Source organism: Rhinichthys klamathensis, unplaced genomic scaffold, assembly GCF_029890125.1.
Source record: "Rhinichthys klamathensis goyatoka isolate OS25496 unplaced genomic scaffold, OSU_Roscu_1.1 h1tg000099l_1, whole genome shotgun sequence".
Taxonomy (NCBI): Eukaryota; Metazoa; Chordata; class Actinopteri; order Cypriniformes; family Leuciscidae; genus Rhinichthys; species Rhinichthys klamathensis.
The window spans coordinates 1,629,729-1,657,214 of record NW_026606638.1 but is presented as its reverse complement, the minus strand read 5'-3'; the positions used below and the strand labels follow the sequence as shown (position 1 = coordinate 1,657,214).

General features: G+C 39.2%; 1 protein-coding gene across 3 annotated transcripts in view; it reads right to left on the bottom strand.

Moving 5' to 3' along the window:
* sik2a (salt-inducible kinase 2a) overlaps positions 1-25,461 on the bottom strand; it is a 43,272-nt gene extending 17,811 nt beyond the window's left edge. Inside the window, exons 1-9 of one of the 3 annotated variants that reach the window (XM_056252928.1) lie at positions 25,083-25,461; positions 23,750-23,866; positions 22,107-22,170; positions 17,453-17,614; positions 4,915-5,039; positions 3,655-3,778; positions 3,190-3,416; positions 2,190-2,342; positions 1,678-1,836 (exon numbers count right to left, since the gene is read on the bottom strand). In XM_056252928.1, coding sequence (XP_056108903.1) covers positions 1,678-1,836; positions 2,190-2,342; positions 3,190-3,416; positions 3,655-3,778; positions 4,915-5,039; positions 17,453-17,614; positions 22,107-22,170; positions 23,750-23,866; positions 25,083-25,223 — 1,272 coding nt within the window. In that variant the 5' untranslated portion in view covers positions 25,224-25,461. Of the gene's footprint in view, positions 1-1,677; positions 1,837-2,189; positions 2,343-3,189; positions 3,417-3,654; positions 3,779-4,914; positions 5,040-17,452; positions 17,656-22,106; positions 22,171-23,749; positions 23,867-25,082 lie in introns of those variants that run through there. The other 2 variants (XM_056252926.1, XM_056252927.1) reach the window with 2 other exon arrangements.
* Positions 25,462-27,486: the final 2,025 nt, after the last annotated feature.

The window sequence follows — 27,486 nt, the reverse complement described above, 5'->3', positions numbered from 1 at the left end:
GAAAGCACTCTGGGAACAGCCTATTTGTTCAGAAATTTCTTTCTGTCAATGATGGCCTTCTGGACAGCGGTCAGGTCGGCAGTCTTACCCATGATTGCGGTTTTGAGTAATGAAACAGGCTGGGAGTTTTTAAAAGCCTCAGGAATCTTTTGCAGGTGTTTAGAGTTAATTAGTTGATTCAGATGAATAGGTTAATAGCTCGTTTAGAGACCCTTTTCATGATATGCTAATTTTTTGAGACAGGAATTTTGGGTTTTCATGAGCTGTATGCCAAAATCATCAGTATTAAAACAATAAAAGACCTGAAATATTTCAGTTGGTGTGCAATGAATCTAAAATATATGAAAGTTTAATTTTTATCATTACATTATGGAAAATAATGAACTTTATCACAATATGCTAATTTTTTGAGAAGGACCTGTATATTACAATGCTATCATATTTTGTGCAGGCAATTCACTTAGAAAAGCCTGACAATATAATTGCGAAACACCTTTAAGTATTGTGGTATTCCGCCATGTTTCTCACTGACACGCCTACAACTCGCAAAGATCGGGGTTTAAAGAAAATCCAGAGCTTCCCACTCGTATTACAGACATTGTGGTGGCGTTAATGTGCATTCAACTCATAAATACGATCTTTCCGACATGACTTAAACGCACCATAAACTACAGTATGTAGGGCAAGATTTGAGGAACCCTAATCTACATTAAGGAGACGCCGTTTTCGACACCTCTACCGGACTGTAATGTGCAACGTAGCTCCTATGGTGTGAAAAAACAGGTATGATTGAGCATTCTGTCCTTTTTAGTCACATCTTGAGACATCACGTCCTGTTTTTGGTTCATTTAGATGTCTTTGGTCCGTGTTGCGTTCAGTCGAACCGCACGAGTTTGTTTGTTTCTATTTTGGTGCGCACCAGGGTTCGGATGGCAGCGTTCACACTTATTCAATGAACCGCACTAACAGAGCAATCGCACCAGAGTTTGTTTTAATCGAACCAAACCTGTCAAGTGTGAACACAACCTAAAGTGTCAATAACTTTAAGTTGTACAATCTGTGCTACACAAATATTTTTACATACCACAATATAAATCGCTGCCACAATGTATATCATCATACCGCCCAGTCCTGCTACCACTGTATAAATGGTACAGCAAAATCTCTGGCGGTTGACATATTCCAGGTGTCACGAAGCGCATACTGTCATATCGCCTCGAACCAGGTATCATATAAATTCCCTTGCCTCTGTCTGAGTCATTCATATATGAATGATTAGCAATGAGTGCTTGAGATACCTACACTGACGCAAAGCCCCAGTGGTGGCACCAGCCGCTGAAATCATAAAGAGCGTTTTTTATTATTTAATATAGATACGCAGGTGTTATTTTAAGAGGCTGAAATGCTGCGGAGATACTGCGGGTGAGTAATGAGGAAGAGATCAGGCTGACACGCAGGCAGAGGAACTTCACACGCTGCAGACAAAAGCTCTTATTGCCGTCATACAGCAGCGCCAATGAGTAACGCTGCTATTTAAAACATGCAGGCAGAGCTTACGAAATATAGCCTCAAGCCCAAAAGGAGGATGAGAGATTTCTCTCTGTGCAAGAAGAATCCATTTAATAACCCTTTTTCACTCTTTGTTTTGGTGCTCACTTCAGTTGAAACTTAACTGACCTTGGGAGTGGCCACGTCTTCCTCTATGAGCGTCTGATCTGTGGAAGCAGGGGTTTGTGGGAAGGTAAATGTGTCTGTGGTGGACTGCAACAGAACAGGTGAACGCAGGTGACGTGCTGCCTGAGGAGGGACGCACGCTTGGGAGGGAACCGCCATGGTCTGTAAAATACCAATAAATATAACGGTATTGTAACTATCATGGTTGTACCTATGTTACATGGACATGTACTTTTAAGTAGTCTTAGACTCTGTATATGTCAAAGAACCATCTGATACTGCATGAATATGTAATGAATATGCCGATGAATCCATAAAAAGGATCCAAAAAGGTCTCAATGTTTACAAGCAACCCAGCAAACCTTAAAAGCTTGTTTATATGGTTTACGGTCACAGAGGTTAAACTGAAAGAAGGGTGGCTGGAATACAGATTTTGTTTCTCATGATTCCAATATTTACATTTTTATACCAACGCCATTTCAATATGTCTGGGAAGACTTCACAGATGGGGTTACCTTGACAACAGTCTGCTCAGCGACGGTGCTAGGGCGGCGCTGGCTGGCGTGCAAACGCTGTTCCACAGGGAAACTGCTGCGATGCGCTTTCAACCGCTCCACAAGCAGGTAGTAGATAGCAGCAAAGTGGTTATAGCTTTTGTTCTGGAGAGACTGTGACAGGAAAGGCAAGGAGAGCAAGACAGACAAGGAAAGAGAACACTCGAAATGTCACATTTCTATCAGTACGGTTTGAAAAGGTCTACTCTACTTTGGAGAAATCAGATTTGGAATTCAGAGGAGAAATTATTTTTAGAACGAAAAAAAAAAACACTACTAGAGTTCAGAATTGGAGAATTGGCTCAGGATTGTCAATAGAATTAAATTGGGCTCACCCACAGGAATTTGAATTACAGAAATGTAATAAAAACAAGTTTTGTGGCAAAACATAAATAATAATATCATTGTTTTTGACTAATTATTCATGTTTATGTATAAGTACCCCCCCCCCCCCCCGCCCCAAAAAAATGTAAATCCAGTATTTTTTTTTTTATTAAAACAGATTTTTAATTTTGACATGCAGCACAACAAAATGTCTTCATAAACTTAATAAAAATAAATACTGAAATGGAAAATTTTATCTAATTATCAAAGAATATATTAAGCAAATTAGAGAATTTTGGTTCTCAATGAGTAATCTTCCATAATAGCACATACAATGAGACATTTAATTTATTAAATATAATGAAATGTATATAATTTAAATATAAATTCCTATAGCTGGCTATTTCAAACATAATTTAAGGTTTTTCATAACAGCCCATGTTTTGCGCATGAAAATTCTTTGAATTTTATATAATTCAAATACATTTTCAGTTTCATTGTACTTTCTTAAAGTCAAATTTGAATTACAGTTCTACATCCTGTTTGCAACCGTAATTCAAATGCAGTTTGATCTCAGGAATTGCACTGGAATTAATCACATTCCAAACCCTGGCCAAGTAAAAGCTGATCAACTGACCTCAATAGTCTTCTGCTGGTCGATGCCAAGGCTGTGCATGAGTCGCAGGACCTGCTCACTGTGCTCACCCAAGCCTGATTTGCTCTCGCAGAGCAAACCCTGTCTGTAGAGCACAGGCCGCTGGGACGGGACCTCCTGCACCATCCAGCGATGTTCTTTGATCTGACTCAGGGACAAACGCCTGGCTGGATCTAGAACCAACATCTTCCTGATCAGGTGCTCACAGTCTGAAATATTATACATTGAATACAATGAGCTCAAAAGAGATGCTGCCTCCTTCCAAAACTTTATCTTCTGGTGTAAGCAGCAATGTACTAATTATGCAGCATTTAATCCCCAACACAGTTTTTCAGTATTGATTCCAAATAATATAGATATTGGGGTGGTTGATAAATAACTACTGTATTCATGCCAACTCAAACATGCATGAACAGTCGTATAATTGTGTTATTGTGACTTCCTCACCCTCACTCATGAAGTAGGGGATGCGGAAACGACCCTCCAGGACCCTCTGTCTGAGAACAGGAAGGCTAGGGCCGTCAAATGGAAGAGCGCCACACACCAACACGTACAAAACCACCCCCATACTCTGCATGACACACACATACACAGAAAATCAATAAATAAACATAAATCTCTGCCTAGGAGCTAGCACAAAGGACCACCCACACACAATGCAGGAAATAATAATTATGTTTTCAATCAATTAAATTACCATTAGTTGTTGACGCAATTCTCCATACTGACTGAGATGACAAATCAACAATTTCATCAGCTGTCTAATACATACATATTAGTTTGATGCCCCCGAATATGGTATTACCATGCTTTTTTGAACATGGTACCATGGTAATAACATGGTTTTGTGGACATGATCCTTCCATGCTATTTTTTGGAGAACTATGTCAAGCCAAGTCAAATATACATGTAGCGTTATTAACAATACACAATGTAAAGCAGCTTTACAGAAATTCATGATGTTGATGTTTATAATCGCATTTAGCAGATTAGAGCTGGGGATACATTTTGCGGCAATACAAGCAATAAAACAGTTAAGATTTGCTATATCAGCCCCACGCAAGTATACTGTATGTATGAGAATAAAGTTGGACATACTTATACAACTTTATATAAAGGGCTGGTGATAATATAGTTACATTTTATGACTAAATAAATAAGGCAGTTGAGATTTGCTACACAGTATATTTCGCTTTACATGATTGTACTGCATGTATGGAGATAAATGTACAAATGTAGACCCTTTCATGACAATATAAACAATCACACAGCAGATATTTTCTATAGAGCCTATATTGCTGCTAAAAAAAACAGCTAAAACCAGCCAAATCTGGTTGGCTGGTCTTCCTGCCTGGTCATAACTGGTCTAACAGGCTGGCTTTAGAGGGTTTTTGACCACTTCTTTAGATGGTCAGGCTGGTCTCAGCTGGTCAGGCCAGGAGCTGACCAACCAGTTAAAACCAGCGGCACACCAGCTTGGCCAGGCTGGGAGACCAGCTTGACAAGCTTAAACCAGCTACATTCATCTTAAAAAAGCTAAGACCAACCAACCAGATCTGATTTTTAGCTTTTTTCCCCCAGCAGGGACTTTACGTTATTATGATGTAACCATGCAAATAACATGGTACATGAATATGGTACTCAGTTTTATATCAAATTACTATAGTATTTCCATCTGATATAGTCAGTGTATTGCCAAGCTCTTACCCAGATGTCCAGTTGCGGACCCTCATACTGTTGTCCTTCAAACACCTCTGGAGCTGCATATGGTGGGCTTCCACACCACGTGGTCAGGGGTTCCCCGGGACGGAAGAAGTTTCCAAAGCCAAAATCTGTAGCAGATAAAACGAAAAAGAAAAGTCAATGTCAGCATTGACTTTGTATATAGTATGCATTAGTATATTCGTTCTGCTTGGAAGTACATAAGAAAAAATGTACAGGCAAAAAAGGTCCGTTGTCTATTGTCAATAGTGTAGCAATGTATGAAGCTCAGCTCACACAGAAGTCACTTTCAAACTAAGTAGCTTTTTATTGGTCAACACAGCAAATCTGTGCGACCAACTTGAAACTGTTGCAATTATTATGCAAGTCAATATTCTGCACATTTTACCAATTCCAAACCACATTAATCTAAATAACTACTATTGATTTTGTATACAATAATTTATAAGTGACATATAATAGATAAAGGGGCTGGTAGTGAAAAATGTCTCGGATCACGACTGTAACCCTTGTTCCCTGAGAAGGGAATGAGACGCTGTGTCGAAGCTGACTCTTTGGGGAACGCTTCCAGTATGATAGTGTCTGGAGCACGTGTGGAATTAGTCCAATCTCGAGTGGTGTTGTGTCATGACATAATGTGACGGCATACACGGAAGCTACAAAGGGGAGCCGGCACACAACAGTGATAGCTTCTGATAGGTCGAAGCCAGTCATTATCAAGCACTCCGGAGGTGTGGCAAGGGACGCAGCACCTTGTTCTCTTCTCAGAGAACAAGGGTTAAAGTCGTTCCCTTAAGAGGGAACTTGCACTGCTTAGAAGACGACACGAAATACCCACTGTGCCACACTGACTAGTGCCTTTCCTGATGTGAAGCTTGTCTAGGCACAGCTCAGGACAAGAGGACTTGAGAACCCAGCGCGGAGGGCAGATCCAAGCTATAATATCTAATGATGGTGTGCGGGGAGGCCCAGCCAGCAATATCACAGACTTCTAGAGGGGAAGCCTCTGATAGCAAGGCTTTAGAGGATGCCACTCCTCTAGTTGAGTGGGCTCTTATCAGGAAAAGCGAGGGCAAACTGCGCGCCTCATATGCTGAGGAAATAGCCTCCCCAATCCAACTGCTAATTGTCTGCTTTGAGACAGGAGAACCCTTCTTAAGTGACCCAAAACACACTAATAGCTGGTCCGACTTCTTCCAAACGCAGGACCTACGTACATAGGCCTCCAGGGCATAATAAGTGTAGCCTTGATCAGCCGACACATGTGGTGAAGGATGAAAAGCCTGCACAATCACAGACGGTGGCACATTCAATGGCACCTTGGGCACATAGGGTGGCCTAGGGTGGAGAATGGCCTTTACCCTCCAAGGAGTGAACTCGAGGCAAGAGGGAGAAACAGAGAGAGCATGCAGGTCCCCAACTCTTTGAGGAACGTAATTACTAGCAGGTAAGCCATTTTAAGAGTCATAAACTTCCCTGACACCTCGTCAATGGGTTTGAAAGGTGCTAGGGATAATCCCTCTAGAATCACGGCCAGGTCCCAAACAAGAACCCTGGCCTGGATGACAGGCCTCATCCTTCTCCTTACGTTGGACGCTGCTGCCAAAAGCCCCAGCACTCTCTGAAAGTGTTTGAAAGTGATGGCTTGGCCTAGCTTGATGTTGGTGACTGTGGTCAAGATGGTCTCTATATGAGCAGGAGACAGCTGTGCCTGCATCATAGTAGAGTCCCACACTACCCCCCTCTGCTGGGGAGACAGTGAGGTTTTCTTGACATTAAGTCTCAACCCCAAGCACCTTATATGGTAAAGAACGACATCTCAATGCCGAACCGCCATTTCTCTTTCGACGGGGCTATGATGAGCCAGTTCTCGAAATATTAAGTTTACTTATGCCCTGGAGTCTCAGCAGAGCCAGTGCTGCATCCATACATTTGGTGAAGGTGCGAGGGGATAAGAACCAGGTATTGGTATGCTTTTCTTCTCGAAAGCGAACCGCAGGAACTTCCTGTGTTGAGGAAGGATGGAAATGTGGAAGTACCTTGAGATCTATCGTGACAAACCAGTCCTCGGACCTGATTTGACTCACGATAAAAGGGATAGTTAATATTATGAACCTGAATCTCCTCAGAGACCAATGGGGTGCAACCCTCTATCTTTCTTGGGAACTATGAAGTACCGGCTGTAGAACCCAGCCCCCCTCTGTCGAGGAGGGATACATTCTATGGCCTCCTTCACTGGATTGAACTTCTAGCTCCATTACCCGACCCTGTTGGGGTTGATGATGGTCCACACCACCCAACTGAATTTTCCCCACATTATGACTGCTTAATAATTATGTACAACTGAATATAAGGCGTTTTTCACTTCCAGCCCTCGTTAACAAAACCCCCCGAAAAAAAATATGAACAGAATATTGACTATATATTGAAATGACTGGATTTCACCAAGGAAAATTCACAGAACAGTAGTAAATGTGATCGCACCTTTATTTGCATATAAGTGAATGCATCCCTTCTTTTTTTTAAATAATAGAAGCTGTCATTTGACTTGTTGAACAGCACAAATAGTTTAAGAACCTAAGCCACAATGAAACTAAGTGTGTCTTTGTCAAGCTTCTTCAAATACATTTTTACACTTGCTGAAGAATATCTGAGTGGTTCTTGCCCATTTTGGTGTCATTAATGTGGGCGAATTAGCTCAAATCAATCGAAAGACCAAAGCTTAGGCAGCTGACTTGTTGCCTTGCTGCCGTATAAGCCATTGCCTTCTTAGGGAGCATTTGCGTTCGAAGTTACCTCACAAAATTGATTTAGTTCAGGTTTCTGAGGCGGAATATCGAGCAAATGATCTACAACAGAATAGAGAGAGAGAGAGTTGTAGTGATAACCAAGCAAATATTTAATTATCACAATACAATGTTTTAGCTAGAAATTAGTAAGTTGAGAGCCTGGTTGGTTTGGGATGAGCTATTCAACAAAGTTTGATACTTGGGGTTAGGCTTTTTTTTTTTTAAATCCCTAGTGCGAAGCAAGAAATAGTGTTATGCAGCCGATATGGAAACTAATTGCATTTTATCTGACAGATCTGGTCACTGGTGCAAACTAATATATAACACAATAAGTAATTTTACATATAAACTGTCTAGATGGCTAAATAGATTCCTGGCTGTGTGTCAGCTCGGGGAGGGTCTGTGTCTACTCATAGACAACCAGCGGTGACGCATTTCCCCTGATCTTTACTCCCGGCATATAATGGACAGGTTCAATTGTGTAATGTAATCTATATAATTTAAAGATTATTTGATGCACGTCACCGCTGATTGACGTAGAGTAATGATTGCATGGGGGCGGGAAGAAAAAACTAATATGCTGTGTGAGGGCGGACATAAAACAGGATATTGTGTTCTATGTCTACGTAATACAGAAATCAAATTCTAGAAGTAATGAAGACAAAAGCCTTGATTAGTCAGAGACTAATAAAAAAAAGTTATACCTGACTGTCACCCCGGGTCAAAATTGCATTGTTGAGAGAAAATGAGCAATGCGCTATACAAATAAACATGGGCTCACATATTACCACTTTCATTCGGCACAAATCCAAATGAATCTGCTTTGTGCATTTTTTTTTGTGCTTGATATTAAATGAAGTACCAAACGTAGGCTCGGGAGGAGCCTAAACATCCAGTCCTGTCAATCATCATTACAAGCGTACTATATAAGCACCAGACACTGCGTCATCCCATTGACAAATTCTTCCGGCAGCCCTCCTTCTCCCCCCTGTCTCCTACTCTAATTCTCTCTTTCCTCCTATGCACAGTACCGTTATATATGGGGTTTTAACTCTGAGCTCGAGCCGAGCCTCGGGTTCAAGCCTCCTCCAAAGACAGCAAGCCAAGTTAGTTTACTATTTACTTTTAAGGCTGAATGGGCAGGTGAACTCGTGACTTGCATTATATCACTTATATAATATTATTTTATATTTATAACTTATATCATATCACTTATTGAAATATAAGTCGCAGCACATTTGAGATGAAAAAAAAAATGTGTCTAATATTCCAGAAAATATGGTAGCAAAATTTCTATCATGTTCATCCTGCCCTTGTAGGCTAACAAAAAAACACTTAAGTACAGATATGTGACTTTATAAGTTTGATACATGTTTTGAACCACTGCACTGAATAAAACAAAATATTCACAAAGGTTTTAAAGCTTAAGTTCCAAAAGCAGCCACCACAAAATGTGAAATCTCCAAAACTATTTGTTGAGATTACATATCAATAACATTAGCAATAAAATCAGATAATGCATTTTATCTCAAATTGATCTAAAAACTGTATTTTCAAGCTGTCTCCATTGATTCACAGACGATTACTCTATAAGTAAGGTTGTAAAAGAGGTACCAACAGTATCTAAAACTGTGCTCAGATTTGCCAAGATAAAGTCTCCAATGAAAAGTTGGGTTTCAATATAATGAACTCAAACATTTCTTATTAACTTCTTCCCAGACCAAATTATCTGAGCTATGCTGTTCACATTCATTTTATATCTCTGCTCTTACTGTCTTAATGATTGTCTCAGTTTCTTAGGAGAGACATCAGAGAAAAAGTTGACATGCCAATGAAACACAACTGTGAACTCCAGCAACATCTGCAATAAAATTTCCCTTTGAAAAATAAATAAAAACCCTTTTAGAAATGACTCTGAAAGATGGAGGCGTGTTTTAAAAAGCCTCTGCTGTGATGAGAAGCACTTCACTTCTGTTATCTAAGTGCATGAGTGACACAATGGCAACGCCCTATAATGCATTTTCTGTGTCTCTCTCTCAGCTTGGTATGACATAAATACAGACAAACGGTCTGGCACAAGGATCTATTCTCTGCAGTGACTGGTACTTATGGAGCATAGCATGTGCCTCTCTGTCATCCTCCACCGCACCAGTATGTAACACAGTCATTATTTTACATCTCAACACTATGACTGCATGCTTGAAAAGGACAAAACAAAATGTATCAACGTTTGATAGTTTGGAAGAGACTGATTGGTTTAGAGATGGCACAGCTCAGGCAGTTGCTCGGCCGTATAAGTGATTCTTTCAAGATTCCCTAATTAATAATTCCCTTTGAGCTAAATTGACCTGTTTGACCCTTACACTGATGATGATCTAGTGAGTAAAGTGGCCTATATTGCAGATGTGACACCATTAATATATGCAAATATTATACTACGTGTATGGAGAAATGGGCAAGAATAAAGATCTGAGCAGAAGACGAAAAGGGCCAAATTGCTATGGCAAGGTGACTAGGTCAGAGTATCTCTGAAAATACAAGGCTTGTGGGTTGGTCCCAGGCTTCGTCCACACTAATACCTTTTCGTTTGAAAACGCATCCTTTTCTCTCCGTTTTGGCCTTCTGTCCACACTGAGATGGCGTTTTTATTAATGAAAACCAAGCTTTTTGAAAACGCTCTCCAAAGTGGATACATTTGAAAACGCCGTTTTCACGTTGTCGTGTGGACTGTCAAAACGGTGGTATTTAAAAACGATGACGTAAGTTTAGTCATGTGACGCATATTGTTCCAATAGATATTAATGTTTATACTGGTATCGTGCCTGTTATGTGCTATTCACTTTCACACTTTTGCTAAAATGTGTTACTTTGCACACTCTTCATATCACAGTCCTGCAAAGATGACAGAAAATGTACTCACATTTCCTGTCCTGCGGCAATACATGAGAGCAGTTGTGTTTTAGAACAAACATATGGTGACTGAGTGCAACCTGGAGTCAGTGAAAGGTGAGGTATTTTGCTAAATAAAATTATCCTGTCAGGATATTGTCATAACTTTATTATTTATTTTTCCATCTGTATCATCTCAGTGATCTTTTGTAAGGTTTTATGCATGCGCAATAAGGTGAATTTAGCGTTTTCAGGTGTGTTTCAAAAGTTTCTCATCCACACTGAAATGTTGGGAAACACCTGAAAACGCCAGGGTGGACGGAGAGCGTTTTTAAACGAAAACTCAGTTTTCAAATGTATACGGATTAATATAGATGTAGCCCAAGTCAGCAGTGGTGAGAATTTACCAGGGCAGACAATTTGAGGACAGACAAACCACAAACTGGTGACAGGGTGTTGGGCGCCCAAGGCTCATCGATGCACGAGGGAAACAAAGGTTATCCCGTCTAGTCCAAGCCAAAAGAATTTCTACTGTGGCACAAGTCACACAAAATATTGGTTTTTAAATGATGGTTATGGGAGAAATGTCACCCCACAGTGCTTCACACTCTGCTGCGTAGCTTCAGACCAATCAGTGTGCCTATAATGACCACTGTCAATCGTCGAAAGTGCCTTCAATTGGGCACATGAACATTGGAACTGGAGAAGTAGAAGAAGGTCGTCTGGTCCGATGAGTCCCTATTTCTTTTACATCAGGAGGACGGGCGTGTCTGTGTGCACCGTTTACCTGGGAAAGTAATGCCACCAGGATGCACTGTGGGACGTCGACAAGCCAGTGGAGGGAGTGAGATGATCTGGGCAATGTTCTGCTGGGAAACCTTGGGTCCGGCCATTCATGTGGATGTAAATGTGACACCTACCTAAACATTTTTGCAGACCAGGTACACCCCTTCATGACAATGGTGTTCCCTTTCAAAAGCTACAATCGATGCTGCGCTGCTCAGCGCATTGGGAACGTCTTTAAACGTGACCAGCTGTGAATATAGTGTGTAAACACATCAATGGAATTGACCCGGAGGTAATATAGCCTTTGTCGCACCCGCGTCACGAGGCTATAAATAAATGATCCGCAGGTGCATCGTCAGGTCTTTTGTTTTCAGACCACTCTGTGTATGTGTGCGTCAAGCAATCTCTCTCTCTCTACAAAACTCACTTCAGATGTTTGTTAGGAGTAAGTGTTCAAAACTGGCAGTGTGCAGATTTCTCTCTTTCTCATCTCAACAACAAGTGAAAAGAGTTCAAGTTAAAAAAAATCAGCCGGTTAAAAATGAGTCAACTGCAGAGTCAGAGCTGTGTCCCTCTATGTTCTCGTCCTATGTCAGAACTGGATACACACACTTACTGCTTTGTGTGTTTGGGGGAGGAGCATGTGGTCGCTGCATTGGAGTCAAGCGAGTGCGACCATTGCGAATTATTCACTGTCAAAATGCTTTGTGCTCATCTTGGCTTCTTTCAGTCCGCACCCGCATCGTGGGGCTCCCGAATGGATTTGGCGGACGAGCAAGATACGGTCCCTTTTGTTTGCTTGTTCACCAGATCCACACGTTTCCGCGTTCCGGTGCTTCTTTGGCTCACGCGAGGGACAATGATGAATCTCTTGGGTCTGCTGACTTCGAGCAGCCATTCTCTGAGCGTTCCTCGCACGGCGATAAATCTGTTGAGGAATTACTTGAGGTGGTTACTCGTTTGGGATTCGATCACGATGCGGGCACAACTGTCTCCCGCTTGAATCGAGGCCATTCAGCATACCCTGAGCAGAGTCAGGCTAGGCCAGTATCTCACTGTTCGTCAGTATCAAAGAGTGCTAGGTTTCATGGCATCAGCAGCCACGGTGATCCCTTTGGGCTTGTTGCACATGAGACCGTTTCAGTTGTGGCTCAGAGCCTGAGGATTTCATCCAAGGGCCAATCCTCAAAGGCTAATAAAAGTGACATGCCGCGGGCTTCGTACACTAACTATGTGGCTCAGACCCCGGTTTCTCGCCTTGGGTCCCACTCTAGGGGCGCCTTGTTGTCGCAGACTGCTAACGACAGACGCCTCCCTGACGGGCTGGGGAGCGGTCTTAAGTGGTCGTCCAGATTGGCACATCTACTGCCTCGAGCTGACGGCTGTATTTCTGGCCCTGAAATAGTTTCTCCCTCAATTGAGGGGCTGTCATGTCCTAGTGCGGGTGGACAATACAGCGACAGTCTCTTACATAAATCACCAGGGAGGTCTGCGCTCACGCAATCTGATCAGAATACCGAGACAGATTATTCTCTGGGCCCGGGACAAATTCCTGTCACTCCTAGCAATATATATTCCAGGGCATCTGAATGTGGGAGCGGATTTACTGTCCAGACAGAAACTATTGATGGGGGAATGGAAACTCCACCCAGAAGTAGTGGAACAGATTTGGATCACATTTTACGAAGTGGAGGTGGACCTCTTCGCCTCTTATCAGACAGCGCAATGTCCCCTCTACTTCTCTCAGAGTCACCCAGCCCCCCTGGGTCTGGATGCGATGGCGCACACATGGCACCAAAAGCGCCTGTATGCGTTTCCTCCAGTCGCTCTGCTCCAGGGAAGTTATAGCCAGAGTTATATAATATCTCTCCTCAACGGCTTGCCATGGGCAATTCCGGAGAGGAGGGACTTTCTGTCTCAGGCGGAGGGCACGATATTCCATCCCAGGCCCAACCTGTGGAACCTTCATGTTTGGCCCCTGATGGGTACCAACTACCAACTGAGGGACACTGGGCTTTCGCCTGATGTTGTTGAGACCATTCTAAGTGCTAGGGCTTCCTCCACTAGAAAGAGTTATGCCAACAAATGGGGTGTCTTTGAAAGGTGGTTTGTTGTACATAATGCAGATCCGGTCAACTGCCAGATTGCTTCAGTTCTGGATTTCCTGCAGAAAAAATTATCAACAGGCACATGCCCCGCCACTCTCAGGGTTTATGTGGCTACTCTTTCGGCTTGCCATTCCTTGGTTGATGGGGTGCCACTAGGGAGACATTCTCTGCTCCCTCGTTTCATTCATGGGGCCAGGCGACTGAGGCCTCCCGTAAGAACCAAGATCCCTTAATGGGACTTAGCAATAGTCCTAGAGGGTCTTATAACCTATATAATAACTTCTTTATAAAAAGAATTGGGGATATGCAGGCTCTGTCAATCTCGCCATCCTGCTTAGACTTTTCCCCAGGAATGGTGAAAGTGATTTTGCATCCTCATCCTGACTACCTGCCTAAGGTTCCTTTTTCGACTGTACATCCTGTCACTCTTGAGACCTTCTGCCCTCCGCCGTTCATAATGCCGGAATAGGAGAGATCTTACAGACTGTGCCCAGTCCGTGCTCTTCAGGCCTACATTCACCGCACTAGCCAGTGGCCTAAGTCAGAGCAACTGTTCATCTGTTACATGGGCCGCAACCGAGAGGCTGCTGCCACTAAACAGACCATGCACACCTACACAACCGTAAGAGGTCCAGACACATTCAAGCACGGTGGCCAATTGAGCATCTCTGGGATGTGCTGGACTAACAAATTCAATCCACGGTGGCTCCACCTCACAACCTACAGGACGTGAAGGATCTGCTGCAAACGTCTTGGTGCCAGATACCACAGCACACCTTCAGGGCTCTTGTGGAGTCCATGCCTCGGAGGCTCAGTGCTATTTTGGCAGCATGCGGAGGACCAACAGCACATTGAGCAGTTGGTCATAATACTTTTGGTTAATTTATGTATATATGAATGCACATGCCATGGACACAACACTGTTGAAACTTAATTCATATTTTGCACAAAATGTAGTTAAATTTGACACACTTTTGTCAATAGGTCAATCATTCACAGTTAATGGGTAATAAAAAAAAGATAATCAAAATTGTCATGAACCAGAGTTAATCTCTCTCTCTCTCTGTCTCTCTCTCCCCCGCTCCCTTCGTTTCTACCACTGTCCCCCAGCTGATCATCATCGCAATCAGCGCTCGCAGAATTTTGTCTGCTACTTCTCTAGTTACCGACCGTTTTCCCTGCTTCTTTAATCTTTGCCAGATTATTGTTATTTTGATAAGGTTCGTTCCTGTAGGCTACTATCAGTAGTTACCTTCTACTCAGCTGATCCTCTTCAGGAGAACCTTGTCTTGTCTTGTCCTGTCTACTTGTTTGTTTAAACTGTTCTCTGCCCAGCCATCCTGCTGCTAGTGGTCTCCAACCTCACCGCTGCCTGCATATCTGCAACTACTGGCCTAAGACTGTGTCATCCTCGCTGACTCAAGCTACCCAGCTTGGGGACCTCGGCTGATGTGATTCACCAGCCAAGTTATTGTCATTTGAGTTTACCAGTCCAGCATCCGGCTGACGGCAGACTGCTTTTGTTCCCTTATCAATTAAACTTTGTTTCTGTATCTGCCTTCGCTCTTGGGTCCTCTGTTTATCCTGACAAAAATGGCCAACTATACGGGCCATTTAATCATCTGGTCTATATATCTCCCAGTAGTATGCATCACACTTCCTCAGATACTCAAAACATCTAATAGTAGTCAAAAAACTATTATGTAACATAATAGATTTATTTCCCAAGGCAAGTTCACCATAGCTTTGCAGTGTACAAACAGGGTTAAATGAAACACATGAACTGCATGAGTTGTGGTCATTCTAACTTAGGAGTACCTCTGTGTTTAAGGAATGAACTGTGCAACTAAATCCAGTTTGAACTGATGTCACTGAGTAAATATGTGATCCTCTGATAGACTTTGGCTGGCATTATGTGTGTGTGTGTGTATGTGTGTGTATGTGTGTGTGTGTGTGCGTACTGTGAGAAAAAGATCTGATTTGCCTTGTGAAATGCACCAGAGCCAGTGAGGATCGGGCAATTACACATTTTTATTCCAAGATAAAGCAGAAAATCTTCAGGAAATTGAAGAAGCTGTAATCAGTTTCAAGAACAAATTAAATAAATATAAAAGTATAGTATAAAAAATTAAATGTCTAATTACTTACTTCTAAGTACTTAATGAATATGACAAAGGGTTATTACAGTTAACTAAAACCGTTACTTAAAATAAACATTAACAGAAATAAAATAAAATATTGAAAAACCTTAAACTTATTTTATTTCAACTAGTTGCCAATGAAACATTTCTCATTTTAATTAAGTTTAACTTGATGCACTAAATGAATAAAAACTATATTAAAAAGCAAAACAAAAATGGCACTTTACAATAAGGTCCCAGTTAACATTAGTTAATGCATTGACTAACTTTAACTGACAATGAGCAATGCATTTGTTACAGTATTTATTTATCTTTGTTGATGTTAATTAATACAAATAAATTGTTCATTGTTAGTTCAAGTTAGCAAAGATCAAAAATATTAACAGAAAACAGAACTGTGTTTTAATAATGTATTAATAAATGTTGAAATTAACCTTATTAATAAATGCTTTAGAAGTATTTTGCAATGTAAGTTCATGTATGTTAACTAATGTTAACAAATGAAACCTTGTAAAGTGTTACCACAAAAAGCAATATAAATGACAAAAACACACAACAATAATAGTAATACTAAAACTTAATATGAATACTGAAAGTATACAAATAAAAAATAATTCAAACTATAATAGTTTCACTCATATAACAGGGTATAGTATATAACTCTTTGACATGAACAGTAGATTTGATTTTCATTCACATATCATTATTTTTGCCCAATCTAACTTTCTCATCTTGCACTCCATGTGCTTAGTCATTACTAATGTTTGCCCTTGAAATTCAAGGTAAAACCTGAAAAGTGATATTTCTGCGCCAGATTGCACCGAACGGATTTCCTATCCAAAACACTCCAACCGCCCTCACAGCCACTAAACAGCTTATTACAGATAGTCCCGCCCCAAACTCATACTATTAGTTGAGCCAGAAGTTGACATTTCAGACTCCTCAAACAAACAGAGCAATGTTTTGACAGAGACCGAGCTTACACTCTTCATAGAAGTCAACAAATGACTTGTAGTTGTTTCATCATATTAAACAGAGATAGAAGAAAAGATTTTCAACATCAAGAAACGTTTAAAGGTGCAGTAAGCGATTTCTGAGAAACACTGTTAAAAGTGGATTGGACTGAGCGCCACAACACACCTGTAGCCAATCAGCAGTAGGGGGCGTTTACACTCATAATGGGGGAGGAGAGAGAGTGAGCAAGAGGGAGATTTGAAGAAAGACTGTAGAAAGAGAGATGTCTGAGAGACATTACAAAAGAGAAAAGGTCAGAGGAATATCACTGGAAAAGAAGGGGTATGATCAGGCAAGAGCTTTAGGACCCAGATAAATATTAGAAAACCTTTCCAGCGCTGGAGAGAGCCAAGCAGGAAAGCCTGAAAACGGACGTGTTGCTTCTGCTCCATACGTGAGTAACATTGGTTTTGCTATGTTTCACAGAACCAAGATCTGCTGTATTTTATTGTTAGCTATAGTAACAGGACAGTTTTCAGTGTCATTGTTTATCTTGCTTGTACACTTGCTTGTATATAGTCTTGTGTACTGTTTGTTCATTTTTGTTCTTCCTTGTCAATCATTCGTCTTCACATTATTTTGCTTTGATTCAGCTATGATAAAGAGACATCCTTTCTTGCATTGCGTGTTCGTGCATTTTGGAGATGGAGCAATAAAGGGAGAGACAGATTTCAGATATCAACAGTGTTCCTCAGAAATCGCTTACTGCACCTTTAAAGCCTGTTGGTGTCACTGACACCTATCACAACACCATACAACGTCTCCAGACTGTAAGAAGGAAAGGGACATCTCTTACCTGCTATCTTCATATTCATGTGAGCATCCAGTAACAAGTTCTCAGCCTTCAGGTCTCTGTGAACAATATTGCGTTCGTGGCAGTACTCCACCGCTGAGAGGATCTGCCAGAACTTCCTCCTCGCATCCATCTCGCTGAGCCGCCCGCGGCTGGCCAGGTAGTCTGTGTTGCCAGACAGGGATCAGGTGTTATTGGGTCGTCATCTGCACATCCAGGCAACATGTCACAGTCATGAATTTTTCATGAAAATGGTATGCAGATTCTGACAATGAGCAGGGAAAGGGCAGGGGAACATCTGTTTAACAGTACTGGTCATTGTAGTCCTGATTAAATACGGTATTGGACTTGGCAAAAATATTGCAGCGAACAAAATCTATTTGAAGCTGAACAGCTGGGGTTCATCACACTCATTTGAAATAAATTGAAATGTAAGTAATTTACTTCAAATTAAATTATTTTTATTTTGCCTTGCTTATAATGTTAGCAGTTTGTTGTGCCAAAATCAATTCATGTTCAGTTTCATATATAAACGCGCAATTCTGACTTTTTTTTTTTCAATTCTGACTTTTTTCTCAGAATTGTGGGATATAAACTCTCAATTGTGGGTTAAAAAGTCAAATTCTAAAGAAAACAAATACTTTTTTTCTCATAAATGCGAGTTTATATCTCACAATTCTGACTTTTTTTCTCGCAATTGCGAGTTAACATCTTGCAATTGCGGGTTATAAAGTCAGAATAGTAAGATCTGATTTTTTTTCTGATGTAATTGAGCGTTATAAAAAGTAGCAATTACCTTTTTTATTTTTTATTCTGTGGCGGAAACAAGCTTCCATACTTTATTTTATTTCTATTTAGCTTTAATTTATTTTTATTTCAGTTTTAGTAATTGTAGTACTTCAACATTTTATTTTAGTTAGTTGTCAAGGAAACATTTCTAATTTAGGTTTTTCCGTATAGTATTTGTATCATATTTGTATCATATCTTTATTTCATTGAATGCAAACCATTTTGAACAGTTAACAAAAATAACACTGGTTCAGATATGTTTCTGAAAGGCAGTGTATGTTTTCATAGTATATTGAGCTCTTTTTTCTCAAATGATTAAGGGACATTTATTTCCACAAGCAAAGACCCTTTTAATAACACATTATTTTCTCATGTCCTTTTCATGCATCACAGGTGTTTGTGTAATGATACCTTTTGCTATGTCGGAGTGACGTGAACATGGAACCACCAGCTTTTCATGAATTTCAAATCCAACGAAAACAACCTGTATATTCATTCCCTCCTAAAACAAAAAGCCTGCCTGTCATCCACAGCCGACCACACATTCAAAACAGGACCTGATTGTCAGCCATGCCTGCTTGAAATGCGAGTCGAGCGCTGATAAAACAGCAGTCCTCTGAGTTAATCAGTTGACAAGGGCATGGAGATGCCAGTTGCATGCGTATGCATGTGTGCGTCATACGGGCCATGTAGGAGACTTCAAAGGGTGCGCTGTGCATGCGAATGCGAGGCAGTGTGCTGCACGAGTAGGATGGTACGATATTGAGTTGACAGATGGCTTCACATCCCTATATGGATTGACTATATTACATGTCATTTGCACCCAGCAGGTAGGATAAGGAAATTGAACATTAATCTATATCATGACCACACATGATATTTTAACCCAACAAAAATGGAACATCCAGAATGGAGGGAAATATGAAAGAAAATGACTGGGCAGATATTAAAAACATTAAAAATATAGATATGATTCAAGTGAAAAGGAGGTGAGCAAACAGCAGACAAAAGTAAAAGAGACTGAATCACTTAATTGAATGAATCACTTATGTTATTCACTACATTTCTGTAGAAGTTTATGTACAGAGAATTGTGATAAAGAGCAACTTGAAGGTCATTAACCTCCTCTCAGGTATAAACCCTCAAAAGCAACAGATATAAAAAGATCTCTACAATTACAGTGAGCATTTCAGATGAGCTGACCTAATCCAGACTAATACACTTCAATACCAAATAACATGCAGGGGTATTCAGGTAAAGTTTCAAGAGGTCCACTCCAGGCTCTTAAATGTCCATTCAAGCAATGGACCCATAAAAAAAATCAAAGGTCCAAAATATGAAGTTAATGTGCAATTCAAGAAAATTCACTATAAATGTTCAGGCTGGCAGCAATAAGACCTTGTAAGGCAAAAAAAAAAAAAAAACCCAGCTGGTACAGTAATGTATGTTGCTTCAAATGCCCTATTTCTCTATGTGGCAAAAAACAACAACGTGTTTGTAATTGTAATAATTTATGATAACCGATTCGTGGTCTGGGTCCTAGTGACCTTTGATCTAAATCATAAATCAAATAAGTGACTAAATATTTAGCATTCAAATCAACTTGCAGTAGACCTTTAATGGGTACACAATGTTTGACCGCATCATTCATTTATATGGGCAAACAGAACATCCTGAGCATGTTTAATTTAGTTGTTTCCATCAAGTTATTTTTGCAGTCATTTTGTATTTTGGATCTAATTTTACATAAAATGATCTAGTGGAAGTCTGAAATAAAGAGTCAAGAAAGAGATGTTGCATCTGATATTGCTTCCGGTTCATTAGAAGTACACTGGAAATGGAAGGTTCAGCTTAGTGCAACTTTAATTTAATGTTGTTAAACTGAATGTATGAAGCAAACTGTGAGCTGAAGTGTCCACAAAATGAAAAACAACACTGAAATAAGAGCGCGAGATTTATCTGTCAAAGTGAAATTTGTGCTTGTTTCTTTATCTACTGGTCTTGTCTTCTTTCAGACTCATCATTGGTTCAGTTAATTGTATATATTAAAATAAAGCGATGAGTTGGAGCCAACAGCCTCATGGGCAGCACTGCGAAATATAGTGCTCTTCAGGAGACCCGAGTTTGAGTCCCGGCTCAAGGACCTTTCCCGATCCCGTCCTGCCCATCAACTGTTTGGTTACCCATATTCTTCAAAATATCTTCTTTTGTGTTCATATTTGGTTGAACTCTCCTTTTAACTTTAGAATACATCAGAGTACATTCATAAATCATAACTGTCCCTTTAAGTCTCTGTTAAACTGCCTCCTTGCGGTCATTACTTACCTTTAACTAATAACATTACAGAATTGAAGTCAATATAAGCAAAAAACTCTGGAAAAAGTCCTACTTATTTTGACATGACACTATAAGAACCGCTGGGAAACAGTATTCCACACCATATGCGTCAAATGATGTTTCTGCCGGTGGGTGCCCACAGTCCATACAGTTAATTATACTTGTGTATTTTTCTCTGTGCGATGGTGCGCTTGATCAATTCATTACACAACAGTTATTTGTGTCTCGCAATGAGGAACACACAAACAGCAAATAACGGTAGAATTGTGTGTATTGTGACCCGCCGGGACCCGATGTGAGATCCACCAATCAGAGATACCAACATTCAGGGCTTTTTTTTAGAGATACTAAATGTTTGGAGGTTTCACCATGACAACAACTTCTCACTGGTCTCTAAAAATGACTGACAATAATTTAGTCATCAAATTTAGCACTCTTATGGAAATATGATTATATTTTGTAATTAGCATTTAAATCAGACTATTTTTTCAAATTGTTTATCATAAATCAACATCTCAGGAAAATGTTATGGGGTTTCTAATCAAAATATAACTTTCTGTTACAAAACAGGGCATTGATTGCATACTTAAATACCAGGTCATGTTTATCAGGTATTTTGTGAGATACACAAGAACAAATGAATAGGAAAATAAATGATATATCAATATTCCTAAGAAATATTAAATGGTGCCAAATTATTATAACTCCCATTATTACACTTCTTTGTGTATAAATACATTGTATTGAATGGGTTTACCCATTTATAGCCATTTTACCCACATATTGCATAAAGTAAAATGGTATATCAATTCTTATGCTCTTATGCTTTAGTCTAAAAAATGTAATGACATGAAAAAATACTACATTAAATAAACTTTTTTTTTCCGGTTCTCAGGAAATTCTAATTTAACCCAAATATGGTACACTGCAGAAAGAGTATGCTACTGTAAACATAGCGTCACTGCATAGATTTACTGCTGACTCTCGCAGTACGTGCGCTAAGAACAAAGTACGCGTGCCGTCAAACACAAGGAGTGTATTAACACAACTGAAGACTGACAAAATCACAAGGATGTCTCTGTAAATGATTATCTTATTCCTCTTTTTTTGGCAGCAGCTGTCATATCATATTCTCTCTCTTGCTTTGTCAAACGCAACCTTTTGCCCCTTAATGAGGCTATAAATCTCATTCACTGTCTTTCAAGTATGACTGTAGCGTTACTGCATGGGGCTGTTATGGGGGAGATGATTGTTTCTTTGGTCACGTAGCTCTCATCTAAAACACCAGGACCTTTTTCCATTACAGGTGCCATCACAGGACAAAAAATAGCTTCTGCTCAGCTCATCCATTAGCTTTAAGTGAGTGAATCAGTGTACAGATGGATGAAATATGCAGAAATGTGGTTTGACCATCTCAATCCACTGCAGGCATGCATTCACTGCACATGCAATACTTTACAGCGTGGGGTGAATACATGGATCACAATGAAATAGCGTTTGTCTGCACATATAATAAAACGGACGCACTCACCAAATATCTCTCCATTTCTGGCATATTCTGTGACTAGATAGAGCATGTTTTTGGTCTCCATGACCTAATGAAAGAGAAGAGACGTGATTCTTATCCATTGCATGAATGTGGAATGTTATGGCAATGCAATTCATATCACAAAAACCTCAAATCACAAGTGCGCTAGAGACGGACAGCATTTTCACCTGTAACTATAGTGTTCACACTTGGCTTCAAGTGAGAAAACAATTCTACATCATTTATTGTGTGATGCAAAGGAGAAGAAACAAACTGTCAATGGTGACGAGTGATTCACATTTAGTCAATAATATGTTATGGCTATTATTTTAGATACATAGATAGGTGTAATATTTCTGTAAGCTATCTTTCTCTACACTGCTGTCCTATCTCTGAGAGCACTAGTACCATAGCATTAACATTTCTTTTGGACATGTACCATGGTAGTGCCATGACTTTCTGAAGTACACTGGAGTAAAGTCAATGTAAATATTGTAATAATAAGTTTTAAACATTTCTGTTCCTCATGATGTTAAAAAGCTTTTGAGTTTGAGACTTGAAAAAAAAAATCTAGACAAATACAAATAATACAATACATAAATACAATAATGAAAAGGTAAAAGTTGTGTAAAATAAATAATTTGTCTATTAATTATTTGATAGATTAGTAATAATGAATTCTATTTTTATGTATTCATTAATTATATTAATGATGATAATAATAATGAGTATTATTATTATTATCCACTGGTGTTGTTTCATAGTTTTATTGACATTATTATTTGATTGATTATTACAATTTTTAATGTTTTAATTTTATATTATTATTATTATTGTTGTTGATAAAATAAGCAAAAAACAAACAAATAATACGCTATAAAATAAACAATAACATCAACAAAACTGTGAAACAAAAGCAGTGGATAATAATAATAAAAAGTATTATTATTATTAAATAAAAAATAATTATACTTTAAATGAATAAATGTCAACAACAATATGAAACAACACCAGTAGATAATAATAATACTTATTATTATTATTATCCACTGGCATTAGATATAACAAAGTAGTTGTTCAAAACGCTGACTAGTAATATATATATCAGTGTACCATTGTATCTACTACCACACTTGTACCATGACATCACCACTCTTATTTTTTTGTAAGGGGATGTTTCTTCATTTCATAGCACTATTTTTGCCTGCTTGTGACGTCTAGTGTTGAACTAATGACCATGTGGGCATTTGGTAGATTTCTATAGGTTACTGATGCTCCCAGTTGACTCTGCCAAAGGAACAGTGAGCAGTTTTTTTTTTTTTTTTTTTTTGAAAGCTCTATGTATAATACCAGACAGACAAATCACAATATGACCACTGTCATGATTGGACTGCTGCTTATGCTGTATTTGTGTTGTGTAACTGTTGATACTGCATCAGCATCCAGGCCCAGAGTGACCTAAAAATCTTACATAACATGACAAGACTAACTCTATAAAGCTCCCAGCCGAAACCACTGGATTCTCTAGAACAATCTCATGGAACAAATGCTAATACAGGTAAGAAACAAAAATAGCCGGGCAGCTGATGGGTTATTATCAAAAATGTATTATACACACAATATGCACACGCATGGTCATGCAGTACCTGGTAAAGCTTGATGATGTGAGGATGGTCCAGCAGCTTCATGATCTCCACCTCCCTGTAGATCTTCTCTAGGTTCACCGCATCTAGCTGGGTCTTGTCTATGATCTTAATGGCCACCTGCAATTCAGCAAATGTAAATGTTATGTCTATTGGGCTTTTATTTTGAAGCCACTGATGCATGAATTATTTATAGTTTCCAGAAAAATAAAGGACTGAGCTGCACCACAACAATACAATGAAACTAAATAATTTTGGACCTATTAGCTTTAAAAAAAAAAATGAAAAGACCACTATGACATTCGAGTATATGACTTAACTGTAATAAAGTTGTTGTTTTTGTGGAAGATTTCAAATTAAAGCATTGCTCACAGACTGCTTCCTGTCTCATGTCTTTACAGCATCTTTTAAAAAAATCATGCAACTGCAACTGGATATACAGCTGTTCCACTTTTGCTTCTAAATGAGAAATGGTGGGAAGCTCCATCACTTGTTTGGTTTTATCTGAATTGATCTTGACTGCGGCTCTTAGTCACTCTAAAACTCAAGATCAGAGTAAACTGACCCTGGCACAGCAACAATGTAATACTAATCTAAACAGACGACAGAGACATAAGGGCAGATCCGATTATTTACAGAAAATACATATCAAGCAATGAAAAATTTCATTTAATTAAAGTAAATGAAATAATTAATTTAAAACAGCAACCCGAACATGCAAAATATGTTTCTATACTTATGATTTGCCACTGTGCCCTAGATATCAAAGGTCATGGTTGTTGTTGTATTTTTGGATCTATTAAGCAATTCAAAAAATATATTTTAAAACGTAATCCATGAGACAAAAATCAGAGGACCCCTTTAGAGCCTGTTTTATTTCACAAATAACTTTTAATTTAAATAAACTCTTAATTAAAATGCACACACACATGTACATTATGTACACACACACACATGTGTATGCTAAGTCAAAAATGTTAGTTTATGGTTACACCACTCGGCATTGCAGAAGTTACATTTTTGTTTTGTACAATATGGTATAAACGTTGTTCAAAACGGTATAAAACCAACATGAGTAGCAAATATTAGAACTTGGCACATGTTTGACAAAAACTGCATTTAAAAAAATATATATCTTTTTTTTTCATCTCGCATGATCCCATTTGTCACAGACCAAAATACAACTTACAAATAATTTAGATTTAACAATGATGGGCTACACTCTTCCCCTTTCTTACAACACTGATAAAAGTGTAAATGTAAGTTGTTTCCAATGCACGTTAGCGCATGCACACTGAAAACACCAGTGTGTGTGTGCGTATATTAGGCTACTCACCTCAGATTTTGTGATGCGATGTCTCGCCAGCTTCACAACTGCAAAATTGCCTTTTCCCAGCGTGCGCTCAATATCATAAAATCCCACGCGAACCGGTGCCCGCTGCTGCGACGGCTTTTGGTCCTGGGCGGCCATGACCATAGTTTTCTAGTGATACTGGATAAAGATGTGTGTGTGTGGATGGTTTGGCCACCTTCACCTGCTCTTACAAAGCAATTGAAGTGGCGGGTATGATTGTTTCTAATGCCAAGCTAAAATGCAAATGGGGCATATGGGTGGCAAGGGCTCCTGCACATTTCTTCGTTGTCAGGGCTCTACATGACTGAAATGAGACTGAAATGAGAGCGCATTCCGCTCTGATGCTCGGAATGATGTTCTGGCGCTCGACATGCATTGACGTCAGTGCAGAAGGGATTTTATAAAGGGGCGGATCTCACAAAGCGGCTTCAATGTCCGTCGCGGCATGTCACCAAGACAACCTTACCCACTGTGTACGTCAATCAGCGCCTATTGCGATCTCTACAAACACTTCAACTCGGTTGCGTACATTTGACCTTCAACAAATTAAATGCATTTTATTTTTTTACATTTATGAAAACCATCATCTTCTTCAACATAAACAGTTGCGCCGACAAGTACGCATTTGAATTCATTTACGTTTTTCACAGAGGACTGGTTTTGCCCAATGCGTGCAAAAACAACTGTAATAGTCAACAAATAAATAAATGAATGAATCACATGGATAGAGATGCTCTATGTGCTTGAAATACAGCTGACATCATTATATTGCTTCATATTTAGAATTTGTTTTGTGTTCAACACCACAGTGTCGACAAAGGAACCCTAATCTATTTTGTATACCAAATGGCTTTGCGATATTTGACAACTTTGAATCTATATTTGGGTATCTATATTAGGCTACATAAATGTTGTTGATTTTTTTATTTATTTAAAAATATAATTGTTTTTAAAATAAATAAAATATATTAAGTCTATATATGATTTAAAATGCATAGAATTTAGAATTTAATTTAGATAAATATATTTGTACATTTATTTAAACATCTGTAGATGCGCTCCCCTGACTCTTGAGCATGTTGTCAGATAGCGACCCCTGCTGTCAAAATGGCTTCTGCTGTTATGTTTTGTTGCTGTGAAACCAACCAAATAACAAAAATATAAATAGTAATTTCTGAACACTTACATACAACAATGAAATACAACAATGGATGACAGCATTAATAAAAATAAAGGAAGACATTAAAAATACAAATTAAATATGAAGTACAGTAGAAGAAAATACAGAGGTAGTGAATCAAGTTACTTAACATTCTACAGATTGCCATACAGTTCTGTCAGGACCACTCGTCAAATACGATTGACATTGGCGGTGTTCCGTTCTGGGCGAGAACTCCCAGCGCATCCATGCAGCCTAGCATGGATAAGACATAGACTGTAAATAAGGGGTAAGAGCAGGGATAACAGCAATAACCCCCTTATGGTAAACAGAACAGAACCAACATGAATGTATGCAGATATCATTATTTCAAGATTTTAAAGTAGGCCTACAACATAATTCGAGAATTTATTCTGATTCAAGAGGAATCTGAATGCCAAAATCCTGACTGGGTGAGAGGAGGAGGGAGGAGGAGGATGGAGGAGGGTAATTAGCTCCTGAGAAATGCGATGCTGATAATACTGAAGGAGCTTATATATGTATACAGTGATAGGCGTCGTATTCCTATAGGTAGACAGCTGAGAGTCAGCTGATGCGAGCTTGACTAACAGTGGCGGAACTAGAATTTTACACATGGGGTGGCCACTGCTAATTTCGGGGGTACACAGTACACACACACACACACACACACACACACACACACACACACACACACACACACACACACACACACACACACACACACACACACACACACACACACTGGAAAAGCTTGTGGAAGGAACTGGGTCACTCTGTTTGTGTCTATAAGTGTTGAACATCCAAAACATTTGCAGAAAACAAAGCTGAAGCACCAAGTAGATAAGATACCGCATGTGTCTGTTATGAACTGCTGCATTTATTTACAAAAAAACTCACATTTACAAAAAAAAAAAAAAAAAAAAATATTTTTTCTTTTAATAGATATAGCAGGCATCAAGCAGACATGTCCTTGAAAAAGTTAAACAATTTTATTGCCCATCAATATAAAATCTTATCCTGGGAAGATTAAATACAACATAATTCTTTTTTTATAATAATTTATAATAATTCTAATTCTAATTATTTAATTTATATAAAAAAAAATTGTGTTCATTTTTGGGTGAACTATCCTTTTAATCTGGCAAAATCATCTCAACTTAAATTCCTGAATTGGGTATGTGATTGACTGCCTGTGTCTGGTAGATG